The 21,770-nt window shown below is 66.6% G+C and overlaps 3 protein-coding genes and 1 long non-coding RNA gene across 6 annotated transcripts; 2 read left to right on the top strand and 2 right to left on the bottom strand.

The window, feature by feature from the left end:
• Positions 1-1,683: 1,683 nt before the first annotated feature.
• LOC119250996 (39S ribosomal protein L55, mitochondrial-like) lies at positions 1,684-4,722 on the top strand. Of its 2 annotated transcripts, none has more exons than XM_037518521.2 (4): positions 1,684-1,763; positions 2,321-2,410; positions 3,362-3,548; positions 3,860-4,722. In XM_037518521.2, exons 2-4 carry the CDS (start codon positions 2,385-2,387, stop codon positions 4,010-4,012), a joined length of 366 nt encoding a protein of 121 aa, XP_037374418.1. In that variant the 5' UTR covers positions 1,684-1,763; positions 2,321-2,384; the 3' UTR covers positions 4,013-4,722. The 2 variants fall into 2 exon arrangements, with proteins under 2 accessions (XP_037374418.1, XP_037374419.1); XM_037518522.2 differs by having other exon boundaries at positions 2,324-2,410.
• On the bottom strand, positions 2,454-5,089 carry LOC119250997 (uncharacterized). Of its 2 annotated transcripts, none has more exons than XR_005126482.2 (3): positions 4,798-5,089; positions 3,006-4,173; positions 2,454-2,512 (listed from the first exon to the last, which is right to left on the bottom strand). It is a non-coding gene; the product is annotated as an uncharacterized LOC119250997 (long non-coding RNA). The 2 variants fall into 2 exon arrangements; XR_005126481.2 differs by lacking the exon at positions 2,454-2,512 and having other exon boundaries at positions 2,923-3,223; positions 3,342-4,173; positions 4,798-5,088.
• A 118-nt stretch (positions 5,090-5,207) lies between these two features.
• Positions 5,208-7,412, top strand: LOC119250999 (multiple myeloma tumor-associated protein 2 homolog). The gene is made up of 8 exons (XM_037518524.2): positions 5,208-5,326; positions 5,656-5,806; positions 5,926-5,971; positions 6,046-6,128; positions 6,223-6,295; positions 6,430-6,515; positions 6,823-6,945; positions 7,017-7,412. The coding sequence occupies exons 1-8, from the start codon at positions 5,233-5,235 to the stop codon at positions 7,075-7,077; spliced, it is 717 nt and encodes a 238-aa protein (XP_037374421.1). The 5' UTR covers positions 5,208-5,232; the 3' UTR covers positions 7,078-7,412.
• A 338-nt stretch (positions 7,413-7,750) lies between these two features.
• LOC119250998 (ADP-ribosylation factor 1) lies at positions 7,751-19,812 on the bottom strand. Its single transcript, XM_037518523.2, has 5 exons — positions 19,720-19,812; positions 9,492-9,676; positions 9,311-9,421; positions 9,092-9,216; positions 7,751-9,010 (listed from the first exon to the last, which is right to left on the bottom strand). Exons 2-5 carry the CDS (start codon positions 9,637-9,639, stop codon positions 8,849-8,851), a joined length of 546 nt encoding a protein of 181 aa, XP_037374420.1. The 5' UTR covers positions 9,640-9,676; positions 19,720-19,812; the 3' UTR covers positions 7,751-8,848.
• Positions 19,813-21,770: the final 1,958 nt, after the last annotated feature.

Consider the following 21,770-nt stretch of genomic DNA (forward strand, 5'->3'; position numbering starts at 1 on the left):
GGCCGCCCCACACCTCCGCACCCCAGGCTCCTGCGAGAGAGAGAGAGACTCCAACCCTGGGGCAGGGAGGCCCACAACGATCACACCACCCAGACACACGGCCATGCACAGCCACTCACACACGTGCCCAGCTCCACGCCCACCACCAACCACCGCAGGGTCAGCACCCCCTCCTCAGGCCTGCGCCCCACCTCTGTCCTGACCTCTCAGGTGCAGAGCCAGGGGCGCTGTCTCCACACAGCCCAGCCCCACCTTCCAGGAGGACGCAGGAACACAAGCTACTGGGGCGGGGCTGTCCAGGCCGAGGCCTGCCCCTTCCTTTGCACACCTCAGAGGACTCCAGAGCACACTGGGCCAAGGAGGGACCTACAGCCGTCGCGCCGCTCCAGGGCACCCTCCTGCTCTTTCCTACCAGAATGGGGTCACCTTCCTTTCTCTGCCAACCACATCACGACACCTCTATGTCCCCTGCCTCCTCAGCTGTCAGAAGGCGGATGTGCCACCCTGAGGGGGCCGAGGTGCTTGGGCCTTGCAGAGCAGGGGCGAGGGTGTGGCCTGAAGACACCTCAAGGACCCTCCACCTGCATCCTCCACGCAGGGACAGACTGAGCTCACCAGTTCCGGTCAAAGATCAGACGCCGAGCGCCCTGGTAGCCACACCCCAGGGCTGTGTCGGGCAGAGGGAGAGTTGGGGCACACGTGGGTGGCGTGAAATTCACTGTCAGTGCAAGACAGGCACGCGGCCCTATGGGGGTGAGGGGAGGTCTGCCCACCTCTCACAACAAACAAGCCCGGGTCTAGGAGACTCAGGGATGACCAAAATGCACGAAAGCCCACTCTGAGGGTAGCCGCTCCGCTCCCCCGGCCCCTCCGGCTGGCCTCCCTCCCCCAGTCGGCAAAGGCAAAGACGTCGCCTTCCTACAGGCCGGGGGCGCTGGTCGGGACGGCCAGGCCGCGGCACCCCGGCGTGGCCTGGGGACGCTCGCGCCCAGGGTGCGGGGCTCTGAGCCGGGGCCACCCGGGGGGCATCGGGCGCCCGCTCCGCCCGGTCAGCCCCTCGGCTCCGGCGCGGCATCCGCTCGCCCTCACCACGCCGGCCGGGCGTCCCGAGGCTGCCGCTGCGCTTCGAGGCTGACACGGGAAGCGGCTTCTCCCCTGGCCGAGAGCGAGGACCAGCGCGCAGGGAACGCCGGGGGCGCCCTCCGCGCGTCCGCCCGGCCCGAGACCGGCCGCCCCCGCCGCCGCCGGCCCCGCGCGGGGCCCTGGAGGCGCCGGCCGCGCGCCGCGGAGGAGCCGGGTGGAGGACGCGCGCCCCGCAGGGCCCGGGGCCGCCACTCACCGTCCGAGGGGGCTCGGCCCAGGGCGGCCGCCGCTAGCCCGGCCAGCGGGCGCCGCAGCATCAGCAGCCGCCGCGTCCGCCTCCGGCCGCACGTCCTAGCGGCGCGCCGGCCCGCGCCCGGGACACGTCACCGCCGCGTCCCGGCCCCGCCCGCCGCGCGGCCCGCCCCGCCGCGGGCCCCGCCCCTGCCCCGTCCCACCGCGCAAGCGCGGGCCAGCCCTCCCCGGCGCCCCGTCACGTCTCGGCCCGCGGATTCTCGGCCCGCGCCGGCGACGCCGCGCCCGCTGATGACGGAAAGGCGGCTACGCGCTGCGATTGGCCGCCCGCGCGCCGGCCCTCGTGCGTGCGGCCCAGACCGAACGCCCGAACGCCCGGCCTCCCGGCCCGCGGCGTGGGGGCCGCTGGTCCTCGAGCCGCCGCGGAGGTCAGTGAAGGGCGCGGGCCGGGGGCGCGCGGGCCGGGGTGGGGCGCGGGGACGGAAGCGCCCGCTCGCTCGTGCGTGGCGTCTCGTTCCCGACGTCGGAGGGAGCGTCCCTGCGCTGACCTCCGGGGCCACCCGGGCCGGCGCGGCGGGCCCGACGCAGACACCCGGGAGACAGGGCGCCGCAGGCGGCCCGACGCCCGGCCCCCGGGCCAGCGTGGCCCCGTCCTCCCGGGACTGGGGGAGAACTAAGTGATCTGGGCGCCAACCCGGCCCTTTGCGTCTGCTCTGTCCTTGGAGGCGCTCCGCGGCCAACCGACCGGGGGGCGTCGACCCCGCTCAGCCCACTGACTCACCATCCGTGGGGCCAGGACGAGGACAGCCGTAGGCAGGGGCTTCTGCTGCCCGCCCAGAGCTGAGACCCGGATGGGCTGCTGAGACCGGCAGTAACACGCCTGGCCAGCGGGCTTGGGTCCATGGCTTCGTTCCTGGCCGGAACTTGATGAGGCTTAATTCGATGGAAAGCCTGTCTTTCCAAAAGATCTCATCTCTTTGCCCAGAAGATTGCACGCCAGGCCTGTTGACTGACCCTCGACTTCACAGAACACCGGGCTCTCAGGAAGAATGGCATCCGAGGGCAGCCTGCTTCGGTAAGTAGCGGTTTCCAGGCTGTTGTGGGGCCCACCAGGGGGATGCCAACCTGTAGCCTTAGACCGTGCTACCTCAGAGCAGCTTCCTGTGTGTGTTTCTATCTGGAGAACACACGACTCTTAGAGATGGGGTACTTATGAATACATCCTTTGGGTGGGCTTTTGAGGCAGGAAGGAAATAGCTAACCAGACTCAACTGCTCACTGTCCTACTCGGAGCCTGCAGCTCAGCCTAGCTCCCTCCTGTTCTTTCTACTGGAACTGCCTCTCCATCTGCCATCCCCTCCTCCCCTGGACTCCCCAAGACAAGAACTGCTGCCATTGGAGAGAATGAGTGCAAGTTTCCCGTTTCTGGGGAATTGGGGGAAAGGGACAGAGCTTCTGGAGCTGGTGCTTGTGTGGAGATGGAGTAGGGACTCTGGCTGTAGTGCTCCCTGGAGAGTTCTTGTCCTGGGACAAGTTCTTGTCCAATTTGTTGTTACCTCCTATTTGGCTTCAGCCCCACCAGGGGCCCTTCCCAGGGCACCAGCAGAGAGGGCATTCAGGACCTCCTTTAACTCTCACCACCTCCCAAAGGCCATGGCTCCTGACAATACCTTCTGGTATCCCCACATTTGGGTCGGGACAGATGTGGAAGTCGTAACGACGGGTACGTCCCTGGAAGTCAGCTTCTGGTCCCACACTGAGCCCAGCACCTGCACTGGGCAGCCGTGCCTCATCAGAGCCAGCCGTGCTGGGCCTGCTGCATCCCGGCTGCTGTCCTGTCTCCTAAGCTGCCTGGGAACCTTGTATGCTGCTTCTCGGCCTCCTCTGCCTGGGCATGGGATGAGAGCAGCTCTGACCATGACCTGCCCCTGGTTGCCACTCCCTCCCCATAGGAGCTGGCTGGCCTAGGCCACATGGGAACTCTGGCCCCAGTACTGGCCACTGACCTCTGTGCGTGTGTCTGCAGCCTGCTGCGGCAGTGTGTGCTGACGGGCTGCCGCCCGCATGTGTCCTCCTGGCGGGCCGCCAGCAGCAGAGCCTCCCTTACACGCCTGCACCGGCAGAACTACGCACGCCTCTACCCTGTGCTCCTGGTCAGGCAGGATGGCTCCACCATCCACATCCGCTACCGAGAGCCACGAAGGATGCTGGTGGTGAGCTCCCTCCCTAGGTGCAGGGCGGGACTGTGGGGACTGAGGGCTTGGAGCACAGCAGCATAAGGGTGAGCCAGGGCAGGGCAGCTGGGAAGAGGGTGGACTGGTGCACGCTGCACAGCCAGACCTCTCTGCAGTAGCAAGCTGCACCTTTGATTGAATCAAGTCCTTTTCGAGAATAAAGGCTTAGAAGGTGGAGGAAGGCCAACAGCGGCGGAAGAAACTTGGGGAAGTGGAGGGGAGAGGGTCTCCTGGCCCCTTGCCCGTCCTCCCCACCTCCTAGCCAGGGGCGCACCGCTCCCTTCCTGCAGATGCCTGTGGACCTGGACAGCCTGTCCCCAGAGGAGCGGCGGGCGAGGTTCCGGAAACGTGAGGCCCAGCTCCGCGTGAAGAAGGAGGAGGAGCCGATGCTGGGCGATGACTTTGATGTGGAGCGGTACAAGCGGTTCTGGACCAAAAAGTGATGGCCTGCAGGCCTCCGGGCTGGGGCTCCCATGGAGGGGGGGGGGTCTTAAAACTCACCTTCTCCAGGCTGCCTCCACCTTGTCTTTTGTCCTCGTCACCTTGCCCAGAGGACCTGACCCATAGTCCACTGTGGGGCTGCAGATTGGGTCAAATTGTGATTCTGGAACAAGATCCAAAGAGCATATGGGCCCATTGAAGTGGGAGGAGAAATGCAGACACCGAAGGTGCTGCTCTCACTGCAGGAAGTGCCTGCAGCACCATGTGGGGCCCCTGGGCTCTGGAGCCTCCTAGTCCTGGCACTGTTGAATCTCAGGTCAGCCGGGGCTCCCCCAGAGGGGCATGGCAGGTATGGGAGCGGTGGGAGGAGCTGATGCTTGCAGTGGAAGGCGGTGCTGCCCTGCCTCCTCCAGCTGGCCTGCCCCAGCCCAGACTGCTGGCCTGCGGCTACTGTGGAGGGCTTGCTCTTGGGGCGGGATTCCGAACCTTTCCCAGCATACTGAGCTTGCCAGGCTGGGCCTCCCCTTTCCCGCCCTTGGTGGTCATTGCCTCGTTCAGGTGTCAGCAGGCAGGCACAAGTAGGCAGCCTGTGGAGAAGAGCCGGGGCCACTCAGGATGAGGCTGGCCTGAGACCCACCTTTGGACCCCACTCCCCTGCTGGCCAGGGGAGCACACCTGCTGTTGCAGGGCGTGTGGGCTGCCCCAGCTTGTGCCCCCCCCCTAGTCACTGCTCCCTCGCCATGCGGCGTTGGGTGTCCGCCACTGGCTCGCCCCAGCCCATTCTCACCCAGACAGCCTCCTGGGAGGCCTGGCTCTTCCGGCTGCTGCCCCGCTTCCCTCCTCTGCAGGGGAGATGCCCCGCCTGACCTCCTGCAGGTGGCCGGGGTACTGGAGACCCTGGAGCAAGGCAGGCTTTGTTCGCAGAGGACGCGGGGCCGGGGCCAGGCGTGTCCAGCACAGGCCACTGGGTGTAGCAGACGCGGGGATTGAGCCCCCGCCTGGCGACCGCTGACTTGGGCCCGAGCAGGTCTGGTCCGGCAGGCCGGTCTGCGCGCGCCCCTCCCTGGGAGGCGGGACCTCCGTCCTCGGGCCCCTGTGCGCCCGACCGCCGGCGGGGCGGGGCGGGGGCCGGCGCGCGACCCCGCTGTCCGCGTCGCCAGGGCGCAGGCGCGGGCGTGACGTCACTGCGCGCGACGCGGAGCGGGGCCGGACGGGCGGCAAGATGTTCGGCTCCAGCCGGGGCGGCGTGCGCGGCGGGCAGGACCAGTTCAGCTGGGAGGACGTGAAGACCGACAAGCAGAGGGAGAACTACCTGGGTGGGCGCCGGGCGGGGCGCGGGGGCTGGCGGGGGCCGGGCGCGGGGGCTGGCGGGGGGCCGGGGGCTGGCGGGGGGCCGGGCGCGGGGGCGCGGGGGCTGGCGGGGGGCTGGGGAGCGGGGGCTGGCGGGGGGCCGGGGCGCGGGGGCTGGCGGGGGGGCCGGGGAGCGGGGGCTGGCGGGGGCCGGGGGCTGGGGAGCGGGCCTGGGAGGGCCGGGGCGCGGGGGCTGGCGGGGGGGCCGGGGCGCGGGAGCGGCGGGGCCGGGGCGCGGCGGGGGCTGGCGGGCCGCCCCCCCGCGCGCGACGGACACGGCGCTGCGTCCCCGCAGGCAACTCGCTGATGGCCCCGGTGGGCCGCTGGCAGAAGGGCCGCGACCTCACCTGGTACGCCAAGGGCCGGGCGGACGGCGCGGGGCTGAGCCGCGAGCAGGAGCTGGCCGCCGTCAAGCAGGCGGAGCGCGAGGCGCTCATGGCGGCGCTGTGAGTGCGCCGCTGGGGCGGGGCCGCGCGGGCGGGGGCGCGGGGCTCCGCGGGCGGGTGGGGCGAGGCCCGCCGCCCCGCGCCCGAGGCCGAGCTCTGAAGCCCGCGCGCCCCCGCAGCGGCTACAAGAACGTGCGGAAGCAGCCCACCGGCCTGAGCAAGGAGGTGAGGGCCGCCCGGAGGGAGGGCGGGCGGGCGCCGGTCCGGGCGGCGGCCAGCGCCTGCTCCTCGCCCCGCAGGACTTCGTGGAGGTCTGTAAGCGGGAAGGAGGTGACCCCGAGGATAAGGGCGTGGACCGGCTCCTGGGCCTGGGGAGCTCCAGGTGCGCGCGGGGCCCCAGGGGCGCGGGCGCGGGGCCGGCCTCCTGCAGCGGGACCGGGGCTGACCGCGGAGGCGTCTCGCCCGCCTCCCCGCAGCGGCTCCGCCGGCCGAGTGGCGCTGTCCCGAGAAGACAAGGAGGCCGCCAAGCTGGGGCTGTCCGTGTTCACGGTAATGGGCCGCCGCCGCCGGGGTCCCCCGCCTCTGGGGGGTGGTCTGAGTGCCTCTTTGTTGCGGGCCTGGCGGGCGTCCCCCGGGGTATCCTCCCAGTTTCTGGGCCACCAAACCGGGGCTCCCCTTGGCAGCACCACCGCGTGGAGAGCGGCCGGCCGGGGGCCTCCCCGACCTCAGCCAGGAAGAAGCCGCGCTCCGAGGAGAAGGCCGAGCCGGGGTAAGGGGCCTGGCAGAGCCCAGAGCTCTGCATCCTCCCCCTCGGGGAGCTTCTGGAGGCGGAGCTGCAGGGCCAGGGGGGTCAGGCGCGAGATAGCCAGAGGCCGAGCAAGGGGGTGAGGGCGGCAAGGGGTGGGCGCAGGCCAGCTCGGCGCAAGGGGTCGTGGGCTGGCTGCACAGCCTGTCCTGTGAGGTGGAGATGGCCACGTGGCCAGCGGCCTCTGCAGTGGCTGCTCCAGCGCGGGGCCTGGGCCTGGCGAGAAGCTCCTCCAAAACCTGTTGTGCCCACCCGTCCGGGAACCCCACAGCCCGGACAGCCACAGAAAGAGCAGGAAAGAGAAGAAGAAAAAGAAGAAAAAGAAACACAAGAAAGAGAAAAAGAAAGAAAAGGAGCACCGGAAAGGGGGAGCTTCGTCCCCCTCGCCCACCAGGTGGGTCCCCTGAGTGGGTCCAGCTGGGCAGGCAGAGCCGCAGGGCGGGCTCACACCTGGTTATCTCCTAGGCCCACTGGCTCCAACCCGCCCTCCCCACGCTGCAAGAGGAGACGCCACAACAGTGACTGAGGCCACTCTGCTGGGGACAGAACCATGGAGCCGGAGGGTGCTCCCGGCTCCCCGGGAGCCCAGAGCATGGCCTCTGCCCCCACCCACCCCCAGCAGCCTAACTGTGGCCAAGTATCCTGTCCAGCTTTTATTTTTCTTCTGTCAACTGGCTTTGTACTTAAATAAATGTATTTTAAGTGAAGTTTACTCAAACGAAGTGGAGATGAGGCACGCGGCCTGGCCCTGCTGGGAGATCTGGGTACATGGGCAGCCTCCTCTGTGGTCACGCAGGGTCCAGGCCGCCGGCAGGGAGGCAGAGGGGCCCAGCCAAGGTGGGCACTTCCGGAGGGAGGGATGGCCCTGCCAGGGTGCGGTCTCCGGTCACGGGAGAGGGTGTGCGCCCAGAACCACCTAGCTCCCCCACCTTGGGCCACCCAGGTGGGAGCTCTTGCGAGCCCCTCCACCTGGGCTGTGCGGGTTGAGGGGTGGGGTGCAAGGGCTGGCTGCCCCACCACGGCTAAGGCAGCCATGTGATGCTTGACCAGAGGACCCACCCCAGGCAGGGCAGAGGGCAGGCTGGGGCCAAGGAGAGGGTTGGCAAGGGGTGCCACCGAGGCCCACCCTTCCTGGGTGTGAGGGGGCAACGGCAGGGCAGGAGGGGCGGGCTGTCCATCGGCCGCACCAAAGCACTGGAGAGCCCGCAGAATAGTTAAGAGAGTTTATTCTAATAGCTATAATTACAGTGCTCGTCTGTCAAATGAAAACTGAAGACAAGTATACAAAACGGTTGATTACTAATCGTGTATTGAAAGCAGTTAAGAGATTCCACAACACCAAATAAACCACTTGTGAGGTTTCCCCAAGTTAAGTTTAACATCTCCAGCTTCCTCAGTGTTTATCAAAATACAAAAGAAAAAAAAGTAGAGGTTGTCGTCTTCGATGGCAAATCTGACCCTTGCAGGCGGAGGGAGTGAAAGCACGGGTAGCCGGGGCTCCGGGGTTGTGGCGCTGGGGGGACGGTCCTGTCCGCCCACACTCCCGCTGCCGAGACCCCAGCGGGCCTGGGGTGACTGAGTGGCAGACAGGGCTCTGCTCCGGCCAGAGGGCCCCACGCGGACCCAAGGGAAGGTCAGGTCCTTCCCGGGAGTCCGAGCGGCTGGCAGCAGCCCCAGCCAGTCTCCTGGGCAGCCGTTTAAGCACAAATACAAGCACAGACGCGATGGGGACGGGGTGACCCGAGACAGCAAATCACAGGGACCCAATTGTGACCATGCAGAATGGGTGGCGTGCGGCGCCAGCAGCACAAGACCGCACGCAGGCCGCTCCTGCAGCATCTCCAGAGGCACGTCTCTCCCTCTGTGTGTTCAAGTGTTCTCACCTTGTGTTTTGAACTATTTTTAAAAATGCACTGAGTTCGGGTTAAAAGCCAAAATGGATCTCAACACAGATCTGGAGCCCAGAGGACATGTGGGGCATCTGACCCAGCACTCCTGGGGCCGCAAGTGCCTGCCATCCCTTCTCAGCACTGAACGGTGGGTTGATTCTCTTTTTTTTTTTTTTTTTTTTAATAAAAAAAGCTGAGTAAGATTGCATAGAGTACCAGAAACTGCCTCACTAGAAACAAAAACTATTTACATTAAATAAAACCCGGCTGCAGCTCGCCCGCACATTTACAGCTTGGTGAAGCGCTGGCCAGCCCGGAGACAGCTTCTGGCACTCACACCACAGGTGCACGTTTGCCACATGAGAGAAAAGCGAGGGCAGAGAGGGGGTGAGGGAGGGGGGCGCAGGCTCACTTCTGGTTCCGGAGCTGATTGGACAGCCAGTCCAGTCCCTCATAGAGCCCGTCCCCGCTGGTGGCGCAGGTGGCCTGAATGTACCAGTTCCTGTGGCGCAGCGAGTGCAGGCCCAGCTTGTCTGTGATCTCGGCGGCATTCATGGCGTTGGGGAGGTCCTGGTGGGAAGGACAGGCGGCCGGTGGGTGAGCATGGCCCTGCGCCCCGCCCCGCCCCGCGCCCCAGAGCCCCATGCGCACCTGCTTGTTGGCGAACACGAGCAGGACGGCGTCCCTGAGCTCATCCTCAGCCAGCATCCGCATGAGCTCCTCGCGGGCCTCGTTCACGCGCTCGCGGTCGTTACTATCCACCACGAAGATCAGGCCTGCAAAGCAGGGGGCGTCAGTGCGGGCACCAGGACACACCCCGCCCCCTCCCGCAGGCGCGCCGGAAAGAGCAGGAGGGTCAGCCGCGCCCACCCTGCGTGTTCTGGAAGTAGTGGCGCCACAGAGGCCGGATCTTGTCCTGGCCGCCCACGTCCCACACGGTGAAGCTGATGTTCTTGTACTCCACGGTCTCCACGTTGAAGCCTGGGGAGCACAGGCTGGTAAGTGCCCTGCCCCTGCCCCCCACGCCCCGCCCCCCGGGGCCGGCCCGCACCTATGGTGGGGATGGTGGTCACGATCTCGCCCAGCTTCAGCTTGTACAGGATGGTGGTCTTCCCGGCGGCGTCCAGGCCCACCATGAGGATGCGCATCTCTTTCTTGCCAAAGAGGCCTTTGAAGAGGTTTGCAAAGATATTCCCCATCCTCGCAGACAGAGGGAGCAACACTGGCCAGAGAAACCTGCGACAAAGAGCCCTGAGCTGCTTCTGCGCCACTGGGGAGCAGCACAGAGCAGGCGCCCCGGGGAGCGGATCCCCAATGGAAAATGCCCGGCCCCCCTGTCCACTGGAGCCCCCAAATCACCCCCCCGCCCCCGCGGGGAGGCTGGGGCCAAAGGCGCGGAGGTGACCAGAATCTGAGGCAGTCGCTACCAGCGTCTCTGCAAGGGACACCCCAAACCAGATGCTGCCGGCTCAGGCCCACCCCGGCTGACCACGGTGCCCACACACACACCCGGCCTCTCAGGTGTGAGGGCCTCTTCCTGGGGCCACAGACGAGCCCAGGGGTCTCATCGGGGAGGCCATCCCACAGTCCACAGTGCCACGTGGGGTTACAAACGCTCACCCCAGGATCCTGGGCTGGGCAGGAAAGCGGGAGACCCGGGGAGAAGCCCGCCCCAGACCCACAGGACAGGACCAAGGTGCTGCCTAGACAGCTGCCCAGAGCCACCAGCGGCCTCACCCACCCAGCACTTTCATTCTGCAACGGTTCCATCGCCCAACGAGGATTTAGGAAAAAGCGGCCACTGTCCCCAAGCCCTGAGGTACAGCCAGAAAGCAGGAGCGGCCACGCCTCCGACACAAAACGCTGCGCGTGCTCCCGACAGGCAAGGCCAGGCACGGTGCCCCGCCGCAGCTCCAGCGCCGGCCTCCAGACTCTGCTCCCACTGCTGGAGTCAGAGGCCAGTCTGCGGAGCAAGGCTGGCACCCCAGCAGCACACGTGCAGTGCCCAGCTCCAGCCCTCCCAGGCCAGCACCCATGTTTCCTGGCAGAGCCCCCGCCAGAGGACACTGGGTCCAGCCACTCCCTCCAGTCCTCTGTGTCTACCCAGGGAGCCTCTTCCCCATTTAACAAAGGCCCTGGGGGGCCTCCCTGGAGGCGCAGGGGTTAAGCAGAGCACTAAGGAGCTGCCCGCAGTCAGGGGCAGCATGACTGCAACCCCAGGCCAGGGAGTGACCTCCAGGGCGCAGCAGACCTCTCCTGTCTCCCCGCTGCTCCCCTCAGCAGTGGATTTCAGTGGGTCCACCTGTTCTGCTCCCCACTGTCTCTAGGGAATCCTGACCCCCGCACCTCTGGCCTGCACCCCAGTTCTTCTACACATACATTTTAAAATAAATAAAAGCAGTCTTAACTACCACGGTCCCTCGGCGGCAGGCAGCCAGTCCCGCACACAGGATGAGAGGCGCCTCCTAAGCACAGAGCAGGCGGGACACGCTGAGCTCAGTCCCCCGACGTCCCGGCCAGGAGGAAGGGACGAGGCAGGGACGTGGCCTACCCGCAAGGAGGAAGTGGCAGGAGACGAGCCTGAAGCTGGGAAGCAGGCGGGGGGTCTGGTGGCGGCCTCCCGGGCCTGGGGCACCAGCACAGAAGGCCCCAGGGGAAGAGAGGGAAACCAGAGAGGGAAACCAGAGATGACAGCGTCCCAGAAAAAACAACAAACTCCGCCCTCACACCCGTAACCCAGCGAGGGCCCCGGCGAGGCCCCGCGCAGGGAGGGACAGGCAACGGGCGGAGCCCAGCCAGTCAGACCTGTGACAGCCAGCAGCTGGGCGACGCCAAAGATTCTTAGAGGTGCACAGCAGAGGCCTCCCCGGTTGAGCGCCACGCTGTGCAGCTGTCCGCAGCCTCCGCAGCGCGGGTCCCATCCCGGCCGGCCAGGGGGATCCCACACGGCACAGACCTCTCCCCCCGCTGCTCCCTCAGCAGTGGGCTTCAGTAGATCTGCCTGTTCTTTCTGCTCCCCACTCTGTTTCTGGCCTGCACCCCAGCTCGTGTGCATAATATTAAAAAAAAAAAACAAGGATGAAAAGGCTCGTTTCAAAATGTACTCCGGGGGGGGAGGTCCCAGACCACGCAGCCGTGAAACTAAACCAGAAATGCAACCCAGCGCCGGGCTGAGGCCGGGGGCGCAGTCCAGGGCTGTGACGGAAGCTGGGGCGGCAGGTCGCCGTGCACACGGGCTCGTCCGCACAGCCCAGCTCGCCCCTTCAGCCCTCGCAGGCGGCGGCGAGCACTGGAGCCGTCCGGGGCAGCTGGGGCGCTAGGCGGTGAAGCGCTTGTGAGCACACCCTGACCCAGGCCAGGAGGTGGGGCACTTCCGGGAGCAGGGCCGCCTCTGGTCTGGGCCCTGACAGCCCAAGGGGGCCCCACCCGCCCCATGGGCTCTGGAGCTCCGCTGAGGGAGGAGGCGCTGCGCTTGGTGGTGGATTGGGGTGCAGCTGGCAACCTTCTGGGCTTGGGGAGCGGCCACACTCAGCATGTGGTCTGTCCCCGCCGCCCGGCTGTGCCCCCAGCACCCCACTGCTGAGCAGTAAGCCCCAACCTGCTCAACAGCTGCCCCCCAGAAAGGCCCGGCAGAGCCGGGCACTCCTGCCCCCCCTCCGTCAGAGCCTGCCTCGCCGCCCGCCCCCCACGCCTGCATGATCCCGCAAGTGATGAGGAGGGAGAACAGGGCCCTCGTCCGTCCCGGGCCACTCTGGGGGCCAGGATGCCGCAACCTCAAGGGGCCAGAGGAGTGACCACGGGCACTTCCTGCAACAGAGATCTGTTGAGGCAAACCACCGCCTCGAGGGGGACCAGGACTTGGGGGTCCCCACTGGAGGCTCCACTCCTGCCTGCAGGGCCCCCGGCCAGCCACACACCCCACCCGCAGGCCTTCCGGGAGCCGGTCCGACAGCCCTAGAGCTGCGCCTGGCCCAGCCCACAAGTGGCCGTGAGGGAACTGGCTCGGCTGTCAGGAGAGCCCGGGCAGTGACCCAGAGCACCCCGCCGCGCCTCTCCCAAGCCCAGAGCTCAGCTGGAGGGCCAGGGGCAGCCCTCCTCGGCGCCCGGAATTCCGCCAGCAGAGACAACATGCTCGTCTGGCACCCTCGGGAAGAGGCACCCCACCTGGAGTGCAGCTTGGGGACTGAACGGCCGCAGTGCAGGGGGGCAAAAAGCGAGGGTTCGGACGGCGCCCTGCTCTGTGAAGGGGGCGCCGGGGACAAACGCCCACTGAAATGAAAAGCTGGCGACGCCACAGCGCTTTTTCTCTTTTAAAAGGCAAGGTCGCCGACACGTGAGTGAGCCACACCAACGGCGAGACGCACCCAGGAACAGCGCGTCCCCTCGGCTCACAGCCCGAGGGACTCGGCGAAGCCCCCCTCAGGGGCGAGGCCCGGAGCCCAGAGGGGCAGCCGGCCACGGGCAGCGCACGAGCGCTCAGGCTGGGCCAACCCCCACCCCAGTCGTGGGGCTGGCATTTTTCTGCAACGGCGGGCATTCCGTTCTGTGGTTTCTTTTGTAAAAACGTGTGAGAGGAAGACGGGCCAACACCAGCGACGAGAGGGCACACGAGAGGGCACACGGCACAGGCCTGCCGCAGCCCCAGCCCAGCACGAGACCCTCGCCCGAGACACAGACTCGAGGAGCCACCAGTCTCGCTCCAGCCCGGCTCGGCCCTAAGCGCGGGGGGCCTGAGCCCGCAACGCGGCGTGTCCCCGCGCGAGCGGTGAGAACCGGAAGACACGCCCGCTCCGCAACTCACGAGCACGAGAGTGTACTGTGACCCTCAGCCGCGCGCTGCACCCCGGGACTTTGACCCCCTTCCTCCACCCCAGCCCTGAACCTTCAACAGGAAAACTGCAAGAAAAGATCCCGCAAAAACATTCTGCACCTCCCTGGCCCCATCCAAAGGTGACTTCCATGGAGCCACTGTTTGCTCGGAAAAGGCTGGGCGGGGAAGGGGAGAGGGTGACAGCGCCAGACACGGGCACGGCAAGATGGGGTCAGAGCAAGACTTGCAGAATGTTCTGGGGAGCGGGGCCCTCGCCAGCTTAAGACCCACTAGAAATAGGTTTCCCTCCGGCTCTTGGCGGCCGGTCCACACTACACGGTGCCTCAAGAACTGCCGCCCGGGCCGCAAGACCCACTCGCCCTTGCTGAGACTGGCCGCTCTGAGCCCCTCCACTCAGGAGGGCGCCCAGCACCCTCCTGGCACTGCGGGGACAGATGCCCCCACCTGCACCAAAGGCAGCCAAGCCCGAAGGACCCGGTACGGGACAAAGTCCAAGAGCAGGAGCACGAGCCTGCAACCAGACAGCACACTTGGGAAATGCAGGCAGGATCCGCACCCCCAGGCAGCACCAAGCCACTTCGCCACACACAAGCGCTACCATCAGGTTACTGGCCAGGGGACCCGAGGTCCGGTCCAGGGTCCAGGTCCCGCTCGCCCTCGCCTCTACCTGAAGTCAGGCCGACGCCTCCCCCAGAGCCGGGCTGAGAAGCAGCTGCGAGTGAGTGCAGAGCGGGGCGCGCGGCCTCAAACACCGAGTCCGCGGGTAGATGACGGAACTCGGGCGGAGCGGCTCTGCCCGGCTCCACGTCACCCACCCCAGGCCTGACAGCGAGACGCAAGACGCTCCCGGGTCAAGCAAAGAGCAAAGGCTGATCGTGGGGCCACGGTGGCCTGGGCTTCCGGAGCCTCCCAGCGGCGGAAGGGGCGGGACTGGGGAGCGGAGTCCAGGGAGCCAGCCCAGGGAGCCAGCCCTACTCCTCGTGCGCGACGGTCCTCTTCCTTCAGCCCGCGGTCACCAGAGGTGCAGAAGCCATTCCCCAGGGCCCCCCGCCACTTGGGAGGGACAGCCACAGCCGTGCTGGGGATTGACGGAGAGCCTCCACCAGGCAGCTCCTCCTAACCCAGTCGCTGCCAGGGAACTTTCTCGCAGAGCAAGCCAGAAGCCGCATCCCAGCACTTTCTCCAAGAGGCAGCTTTGCTCTCCGAGAGGACAGAAGCAGCCCAGCCCCAGGGCCTCTGTGCTGGACCTCCACCTTTGCCTGCAGCCCCTCCTCCACAGGGGTGGCTGCTATCCCAGCAGCAATCCTCACCTCAGACCCCCAAGGCCTCTGCCCACCCGACCACATGGTAGGTGTGGCTCCTGCGCCTCCAGGTGACCCACACACGTCCCTGCCCTGCACGTTCTCTCCAGCCACTCACTCCTACGTGCATGGTCCCCCACTATATGAGACCCCCCCCCAAGTCATAGGTAGACCCTCCTCTCGCTTCCAGACTCCTCTCCCACCGCCTCTTGGCACCCAGATCCACACCCAAATCCAATCCTCAAACACAAAGGGCTTGCCCTTCCCCATGTTAACCCCATCAAAACCCTGGAAACATCCACAATTCCACCTCCTTCTTCTCTTTCTTCTTTACTGGCAAGTCCCACCACTGCCCCCTGTGAAAGGCGCCCCCCACCACTGATGGCCCACACCCTGGCCCAGTGCTCATCTGCTCTCTGGGATCCACAGCTTCGGCCCAACAGGGCGCCTGCACATGCCAGCAGGAGGGACCTGCTGGGCCAGCAAAGGACCGAGGCCCCGGCTCAGCGTGACAGCGCCCCAGAAGCCAGATGGCCAGCGGGGCACACTGTCACCATCCCACATCAGGAACGAAGGACAGCATCCCACGGCCCGCCTGGCACGTTCTGGCCGTGGCCCATCGCATCCACAAAGCAGCTACTTCTCCTCCTGGAAGCTGAGAGCAGCTCCTGGTAAGGCTCAGGCCCTGATTTATGAGGCCAGCGGCACACGCAGGGGCTGCCTTCCCTACGCAGGGGCTACTGTGCTCTCCCTCTCCGGGCAGGCCCCCAGCACCCACCACCTGGGCCTCTGCACTTACTGCCCCTGCTGGGGAAAGCAACCCTTCCTCCTGTGGCCCGTCAGGACCAGTGCCCCACTGCTCCTGCGTCTCACTTCCTGTGCCTGGCACCCACCCCTTCTCCAGCCCCGCCCCCACCACCCCATGGCCTCTCTCTGCCAGTGAGGCTTCCCCTGCCCAGAATTCACTTGCCCTCCACCTCTGGGAACACCCCTGGGTACCCAAGGAAGCCATCATCAGGGAAAGGAGGAAAAAAACTGTGAAAGAACATTTATCAGGGTCCTTAGGGATTAAAAAGTGAAAGGCTCTGGGCCTCCCTGGGTGGCGCAGGCGGTTGAGCACCGCGCTGTGAAGCCGTCCGCGGCCTCTGCTGCGCCAGTTTGATCCCGGCAGGCCAGCGAGGATCCCACATGGCGCAGCAGACTTCTCCTGTGGTGCCCACTGCTCCCCTCAGCAGTGTATTTCGCCAATCTGCCTGTTCTGTTCCACACTCTGTCTCTGGTGAACCCTCTCATACTCCTGCGCATCTGGCCTGTACCCTGGTTCTTGTATAAAAATTTAAAAAAAAAAAAAAAAAAAGTAAAAGGCTCAACCACGGACAAATGCACTTCTCAAAAAAAATTAGTCAGGAAAAATTGGCCACGATGAACTCATGCTGGTTTGAAGAGACTCGAATGGGTGCAGTCTGAACACTCCTTGACATTCCCAAGAGGGCACCGGGGTGTGGACACTGGTGACCGCTCCAACAAGAGTGTGGCAACCTTAGCACTGCCCGGCCCACTGGGGGCTGAGGGCACTTTCTTAAGCCTGCCCTCAGGGGCTTCAGCTGGTGACCAGAAGCATGGTCCCGCTGACCCCTCCAGGGGACGTGCTAGATCGCACCACATCACTTTGACAAAGAAGAAATGCTTAAAAAAACAACAAGCAAAAAACAAATATTTTAAGCAAAGTTTGATCACCAAAATCTACCAGAGATGTGCGAGTTCGTAAACATAAATTCACAGATCTGATCAGATAATAAGACCCTCCATTTACCTACAAATAAGAAATTTCACAGCCTCCCTGGTGGCATGGGTTCAATCCCGGCCAGCGGGCGAGGGTCCCACATGGCGCAGCAGACCACTCCTGTCTCACCCGCTGCTCCCCTCAGCAGTGTATTTCATCGGTCCGCCTGTTCTGTTCCCCACTCTGTCTCTGATGAGTCCTCTCACCCTCCCGCACATCTGGCCTGTACCCTGGTTCCTGTATAAAAATAAATCTTTTAAAAAAAAAAGAAAAAAATTTCACAAGAAAACACTGTTAAGGAGCCTCCCTGGTGGCGCAAGGCGTTAAGCACTGCGAAGCTGTCTGAGCCTCTGCAGCACGAGTTCGATCCCCGGCCCACCAGAGAGCAACCCACATGGCACAGCAGACCTCTCCTGTCTCCCTGCTGCTCCCCTCAGCAGTGGATTTCAGTCAGTCTGCCTGTTCTGTTCACCACTCTGTCTCTGGTGAATCCTCTCACGCCCCGCCCCCCATCTCTGGCCTGTACCCCAGCTCTTGTATGCATAAATAATTTTAAAAAAAGAAAACACTGTTTACAGCTTTCTAAAAGGCACTCTTTTGTTCTGAATCCTGTGTGAAAATGGCACATCCACAACTCTTCAGAGGTGAGTTTACAGCATCTTGAGGCTTTTCTTGGCCATTACTAAGTGAAACTGACTAAATACTTAAAAACTCGCGTTTAAAATGTTCAGATCTACCAGAGAACCAGAACTACCAAGTTTCCTGTTTCACTCCCACATGTGGCACTGCAGAGTAAGCTGAAAGCTGTTAGCTATTTCACATATGACTCCTCCTGCCGCAATGAATCCTTTTAGCGAGTGTCCCCTTAAGGGAGAAAGACTGGTATTATTCATCTCTAAAATGGCTCCAAAATGTACCACACACTTCGAATCTCTGAATACGTGCACTAGTTGTACCTGGGCCTCCCAGTAATTAATGCCCAGCACTAGCAGCCGCCCCTGGTTCTCAGGCACGTAAAGGTGTTTGCCTGAGACTGAATCACCCAAACAGCTGCTTGTAAAATCCACCAGTCCATAATGCTTTCCCCATCTCGACCCCACTTCAGAGCTGGCGAGGAGCTGCCTTCTTCCCTTGCCACCATGGACAAAAACCAGGGTCTGGGAGGGGATAATGCAGGTCAGGCCCGCATCAGCCTCACATTCCTTCCAACCACGTAAGGAAGCTGGGATGATGGGACTCCAGGTGAGGGCCTGAGTGTCCCCTCTGAAAACAAGGAGTTATAAATAGGGAACTTTTGTATTAAAATTAACCAAGTCATCTGAGAAGCTGTACTACCACTCCAAACAGTGATACGCCTGAAGAGTAGATCTGATCCTAGGCGGCCGATTTTTAACGTGCTCCTAACAGTCAAGCTATCCCAAGAGGACAAGAACCCGTAGCATGTGCAACCTGGAGGAATCAACACTCCCCCATATACCCCAAATCACCCTTTATTTGCTGGTAGCAGGGGTCACACCCAGCACAGTCCTGAGGCAGCGACGGTTTCCACAGGAGCACTGCAGGTGCGGCTGTGCCATCCCGGACACCCACGCCAGAGACACCGTCACCTAGTGCAAAGGGCCCGCAGAGAGGAATTCCTCACGCTTCCCACCTCCCCTCCCACTTCCATTCTCATTTTATAGCAGTCGTCTGGTCAAGGGGAGGCCTCTGGCACAGGACCTTATGGCTCTATGCTGTGAATGGTGCCGCACGGCCTGGACACCCACACTGGCCGCGGTGCCTAGAAGGGGTGTAGCTGCCCGGCAGGCCTGATCTGCGCGGCCTGAGGACAGATGAAAAACGCGTGAATCTGGGCAACACTCCTTGTGAAGAGTCTGAAAAAATCGCTTCAGCTCTCTCCAAGAGGGCTGACCTGCTCCGGTGGGCGTGTCCCCACCAGGGCCTGCAGGAGAGGAAACAGCTTCCCGCAGTGCCAGGCTCCCGCGGCCTCAGGGAGCGGCTGAGCGTCCTCGGCGTGTTGTGCAAGAAGCAGAGCAAATGTCTAGACCACATGATTCTGAAAACCAGAGATGTGAGGAACACAGAACCGGTTCTTGCTTCCTACCAGCTAACTTGCAGCGATGACCAAAGAGCTGAGTCAGCCGAGCCCGGCCGAGCCGGCCACCCTGCGACCAGCTCCCGCTGACCTGAGGCAGCAGCTCTGAGGACCCGCGTCTCAGGACAGCTGTCGGGCAGCGGCAAGCTTCCGGCGCCCAGCCCCGCACTGGCCAGGACACCCCGAGACAGGGACGGGGAGGCCCCCCGCGGGCCGGGGGCCGCAGACTTTGGGCCCTGCCAGCGTTTCAAGCACCAGCAGCTCTGGCCCCTCGGCGGCGGCGCGGGAGGACAGGCCGCACTCCGCGCCACGTGCGGGCCACGGGGCCCTCGGGCAGGGCCCACAGGCGCCTCGAACACGCGCCCAGGCCGGGCACTGCGGAGCCCCGCTCCGACGAAGAACCCCGAACTCCCGCCCCGCCCCGCCCCGCGCCGGGCAGCGCCCGTCCCCGCCCGCCCGCCGCGGCTTGTGCAACCCCGCTCGGCCGGCGTCGGCGGCCGGGCAGAGGCGCCCGCGCCTGGGCCGCCCCGCAGGCCCCGTCGCGGGACACAGGCGGCCGCAGGCCTCGGCCCGGCGCGCGCCGGCTCCGCACGGGCCTCCCGCAGCAGCTTCGGGGCCGCAGTCGGGGGGCGGCTCCGACCTCCGCCGGCGGCTGACAGCCCCGCCCGCCCGGCCGCGGGTCCCGGCCGCACAGGAGCCGGGGGCCGCGCTCGAGCCGGCCGCCGCGTGACCTTGACCGCGTCCCGGCCTCGGTGTCCCGGCCCCCGCGGCGTGGGCGCCCGCCCGGCCCGGCCCCGGCGCCCACCCCGCGCGCGGGAGGCGGAGCAGGAAGCCGGGCTTCCCGGGGCGCCCGCGGCCCCGGCCGGACTTCCGGGAGCCTCCACGGGCCTCCCCCGGCCGCGGCCCGGCCCCGCCCGGCCCGGCCCGGCGGGCGCGACCCCGGCCCGCCGCGGCCTCGCCGGCCCTGCGGCCGCGCCCCGCCAGGCCAGCCCCGGCCCGCCCGCCGGAGTCTCGCCCCGGCGCCCGGCCCGGCCCGGCCCGGCCCGGCGCGGCCTCACGGCTGCCGGCGCGGCCTCCCCTCGGCCGGGCGCCCCTCCGCGGCCAGGCCCAGCCCGGCGCGGCCTCACACTCGGGCCGGCCTCGGCTCGCCCCCGCCCCGGCCCGGCCCGGCCCCGCGCTCGCCCTCGGCTCGCCGCGCCCAGGGCCGCCCCCGCCCGCCGCCCCGCCCGCCCCCGCCGCCCTCGCCCTCGCCCGCCGGCCCCCGCTCACCTGGGCGGCCGCGGCGCTGCTGCTGCTCCGAGCCAGGCGTTGGTTTCGCTCCCACAAGATGGCGGCTCTGACGGCGGCCACGTCAGTGCCTGCTGCCGCGGGGCACGCTGGGGAACGGGGCGGGCCGGCCCTGAGGCCCCGCCCCCGCCGCGGGGCGCACGCGCACAGCCCGGGAGGGGCGGGGCGAGCCCGCGGGGCGCGCGGGGTCTCGGCGAGCGGCCCCCGCGGCCACCCCCGGGGCCACCGCGCTCTGCGGACGGCGCCCGGCGCGCCCCGGTGGCCGCGGTGACCGCGCACCGGGCGAGGCCGCCGCCCCGACGGGTGGGGCCCGCAGCTCCGCCCGCCGCGGGTCAGCCCGGCCCCGGGGCCCGCGCGGGGACCCCGCCTCGGGGGGCGCCGGGGCGGGAGGCGCGCCGGCCGGTCCCCGCGCCCGCAGGCCGGGCCTGGCCTCTCGCCGCCGCTCCCCGCGCCCCGCTGCGGCCCGGCCTCCCGCCAGCCTCGCCCCGGGGTCCCGGCCCGGACGCCGGCGGGGCCGCGGGGCGCCCTTCGGGCCGTCGCCTGGGGGTCCGCCCGGCCCGGGCCCGCGCTCCCGGGTGGGCTCTGGGCCCCGCCCCCGCCCCCGCCCCGACGCCGCGAGGACGGCCCGCCGAGGGGCGTCGGCAGCGGCCCCGGGCGTGGGTCTGACCCCCAGGTGTGGGGCCCACCCGGTCAGGCCTCGCCGCGGGCGTCTGTCCTCCGGCGCTTCCCGTCGAAACCCGTGGGCCGGGCCGGCGGGCAGCGGGTCCGCTTCCCTCCCCTCCGGCCTGCGTCCCCGGGGCAGGCGCAGCGGGGGCGGTCCCTGCCCCAGGCAGGCCAGGCGGGCGCCGAGAAAGCTGGGGGTTACCCGGGGAAACAGAGCCAGGTTCCCCAGGGCCGGGTCTCCAGCCCTTCGGGGCGCGCACCCCGGAGCGGCCCGCGGGCACTGCCCGCCTGGGCCAGCAGGGGGCGAGGTGCGCTGGCCAGGGCCAGCGCCCACTGCGCCTGGAGGTCAGCCCGGAGCCCCAGCCCAGACCCTCGCCTCCGGCCCGACCACCCACAAGGCCTGGCTGGGGCCGGGGTCCAGCTCCTCCCCTCCGAGGGTCCCTGAGTCCACGGACAGGTCAGACGCAGGGATGCCGAGCAGGAAGGCCCGTTCCCCAGGAAGGTGGCCCAGGAGATGCCAGGCGGCAGGGTGGGGGAGGCGTCCACACCCTGGGGGGCCCAGCCGGGCAGCCTTCCTCGGCTTCTGCGTGCAGGCCACTCAGGAGGGCGCGCCGAGCCCAGAGAGACCCCGTTGGGGCAGCTGCAGGCAGCGCTCTGCCCCCTTCCCTCCTTTTAGCCCACCAGTGCCACTGCCCGGCAGCTCCCCCGCGCTTCCCGCAGCAGCTGGGCCTGCAGGGAGCTGGGCCCGGGGGTGGGTGGCTCCTGGCCACGTGGCGGGCATTTGTGCAACTGGGGACTGCGGGGCATCTCGCCTGGACCTTCGTCCACCTGAACCCTCTGCTGTCACAGCCACCGCCAGAGCCCTAGAGACCCCTGTTCGCCCCCCGCTGAAGCAGCAGCGGTCCCCTCAGAGTGAAGCAGCAGCGGTCCCCTCAGAGTGATGGCAGGCCACACAGCACCCACGTCCTCCCTTCCGGGCCCACTGTTGACCAGCCCTGTGCGTCCCACCCCTCCCCACGGTGGTCAGGCAGGGTCTCTGGGGCTGTGGGGTCCAGTCCTGCCCGCCCCAGTGAGCCCCAGTGTCTGCTGCACTGAACGGCAAGCAGCCCAGAGATAGGAAGGGGCTGGTGCTGCGGGGCCGCGGGGGGCAGGGCCCACCTGTGTGCTTGGAGGGTTCTGTTTTCTGGTCTTGAGACGCCTCATTTTCAGTTTTTTTCTATTCCTGTCCTCCACCAGGGCCCCAGCTGGGCTGCCAGGGCCTGGACCTCTGGGTCCCACACTTGTCTCCCGTTTAGTGGAAGGACCAGGCTGTCCCGAGGCCGAGTGCAGGAGAGGCCTGTCGGGCGCCTGGTCCAGGCCTTGACTGGGGT

This window comes from Talpa occidentalis, unplaced genomic scaffold, assembly GCF_014898055.3.
Source record: "Talpa occidentalis isolate TD23 unplaced genomic scaffold, MPIMG_talOcc4v2.1 talOcc4.195, whole genome shotgun sequence".
Taxonomy (NCBI): Eukaryota; Metazoa; Chordata; class Mammalia; order Eulipotyphla; family Talpidae; genus Talpa; species Talpa occidentalis.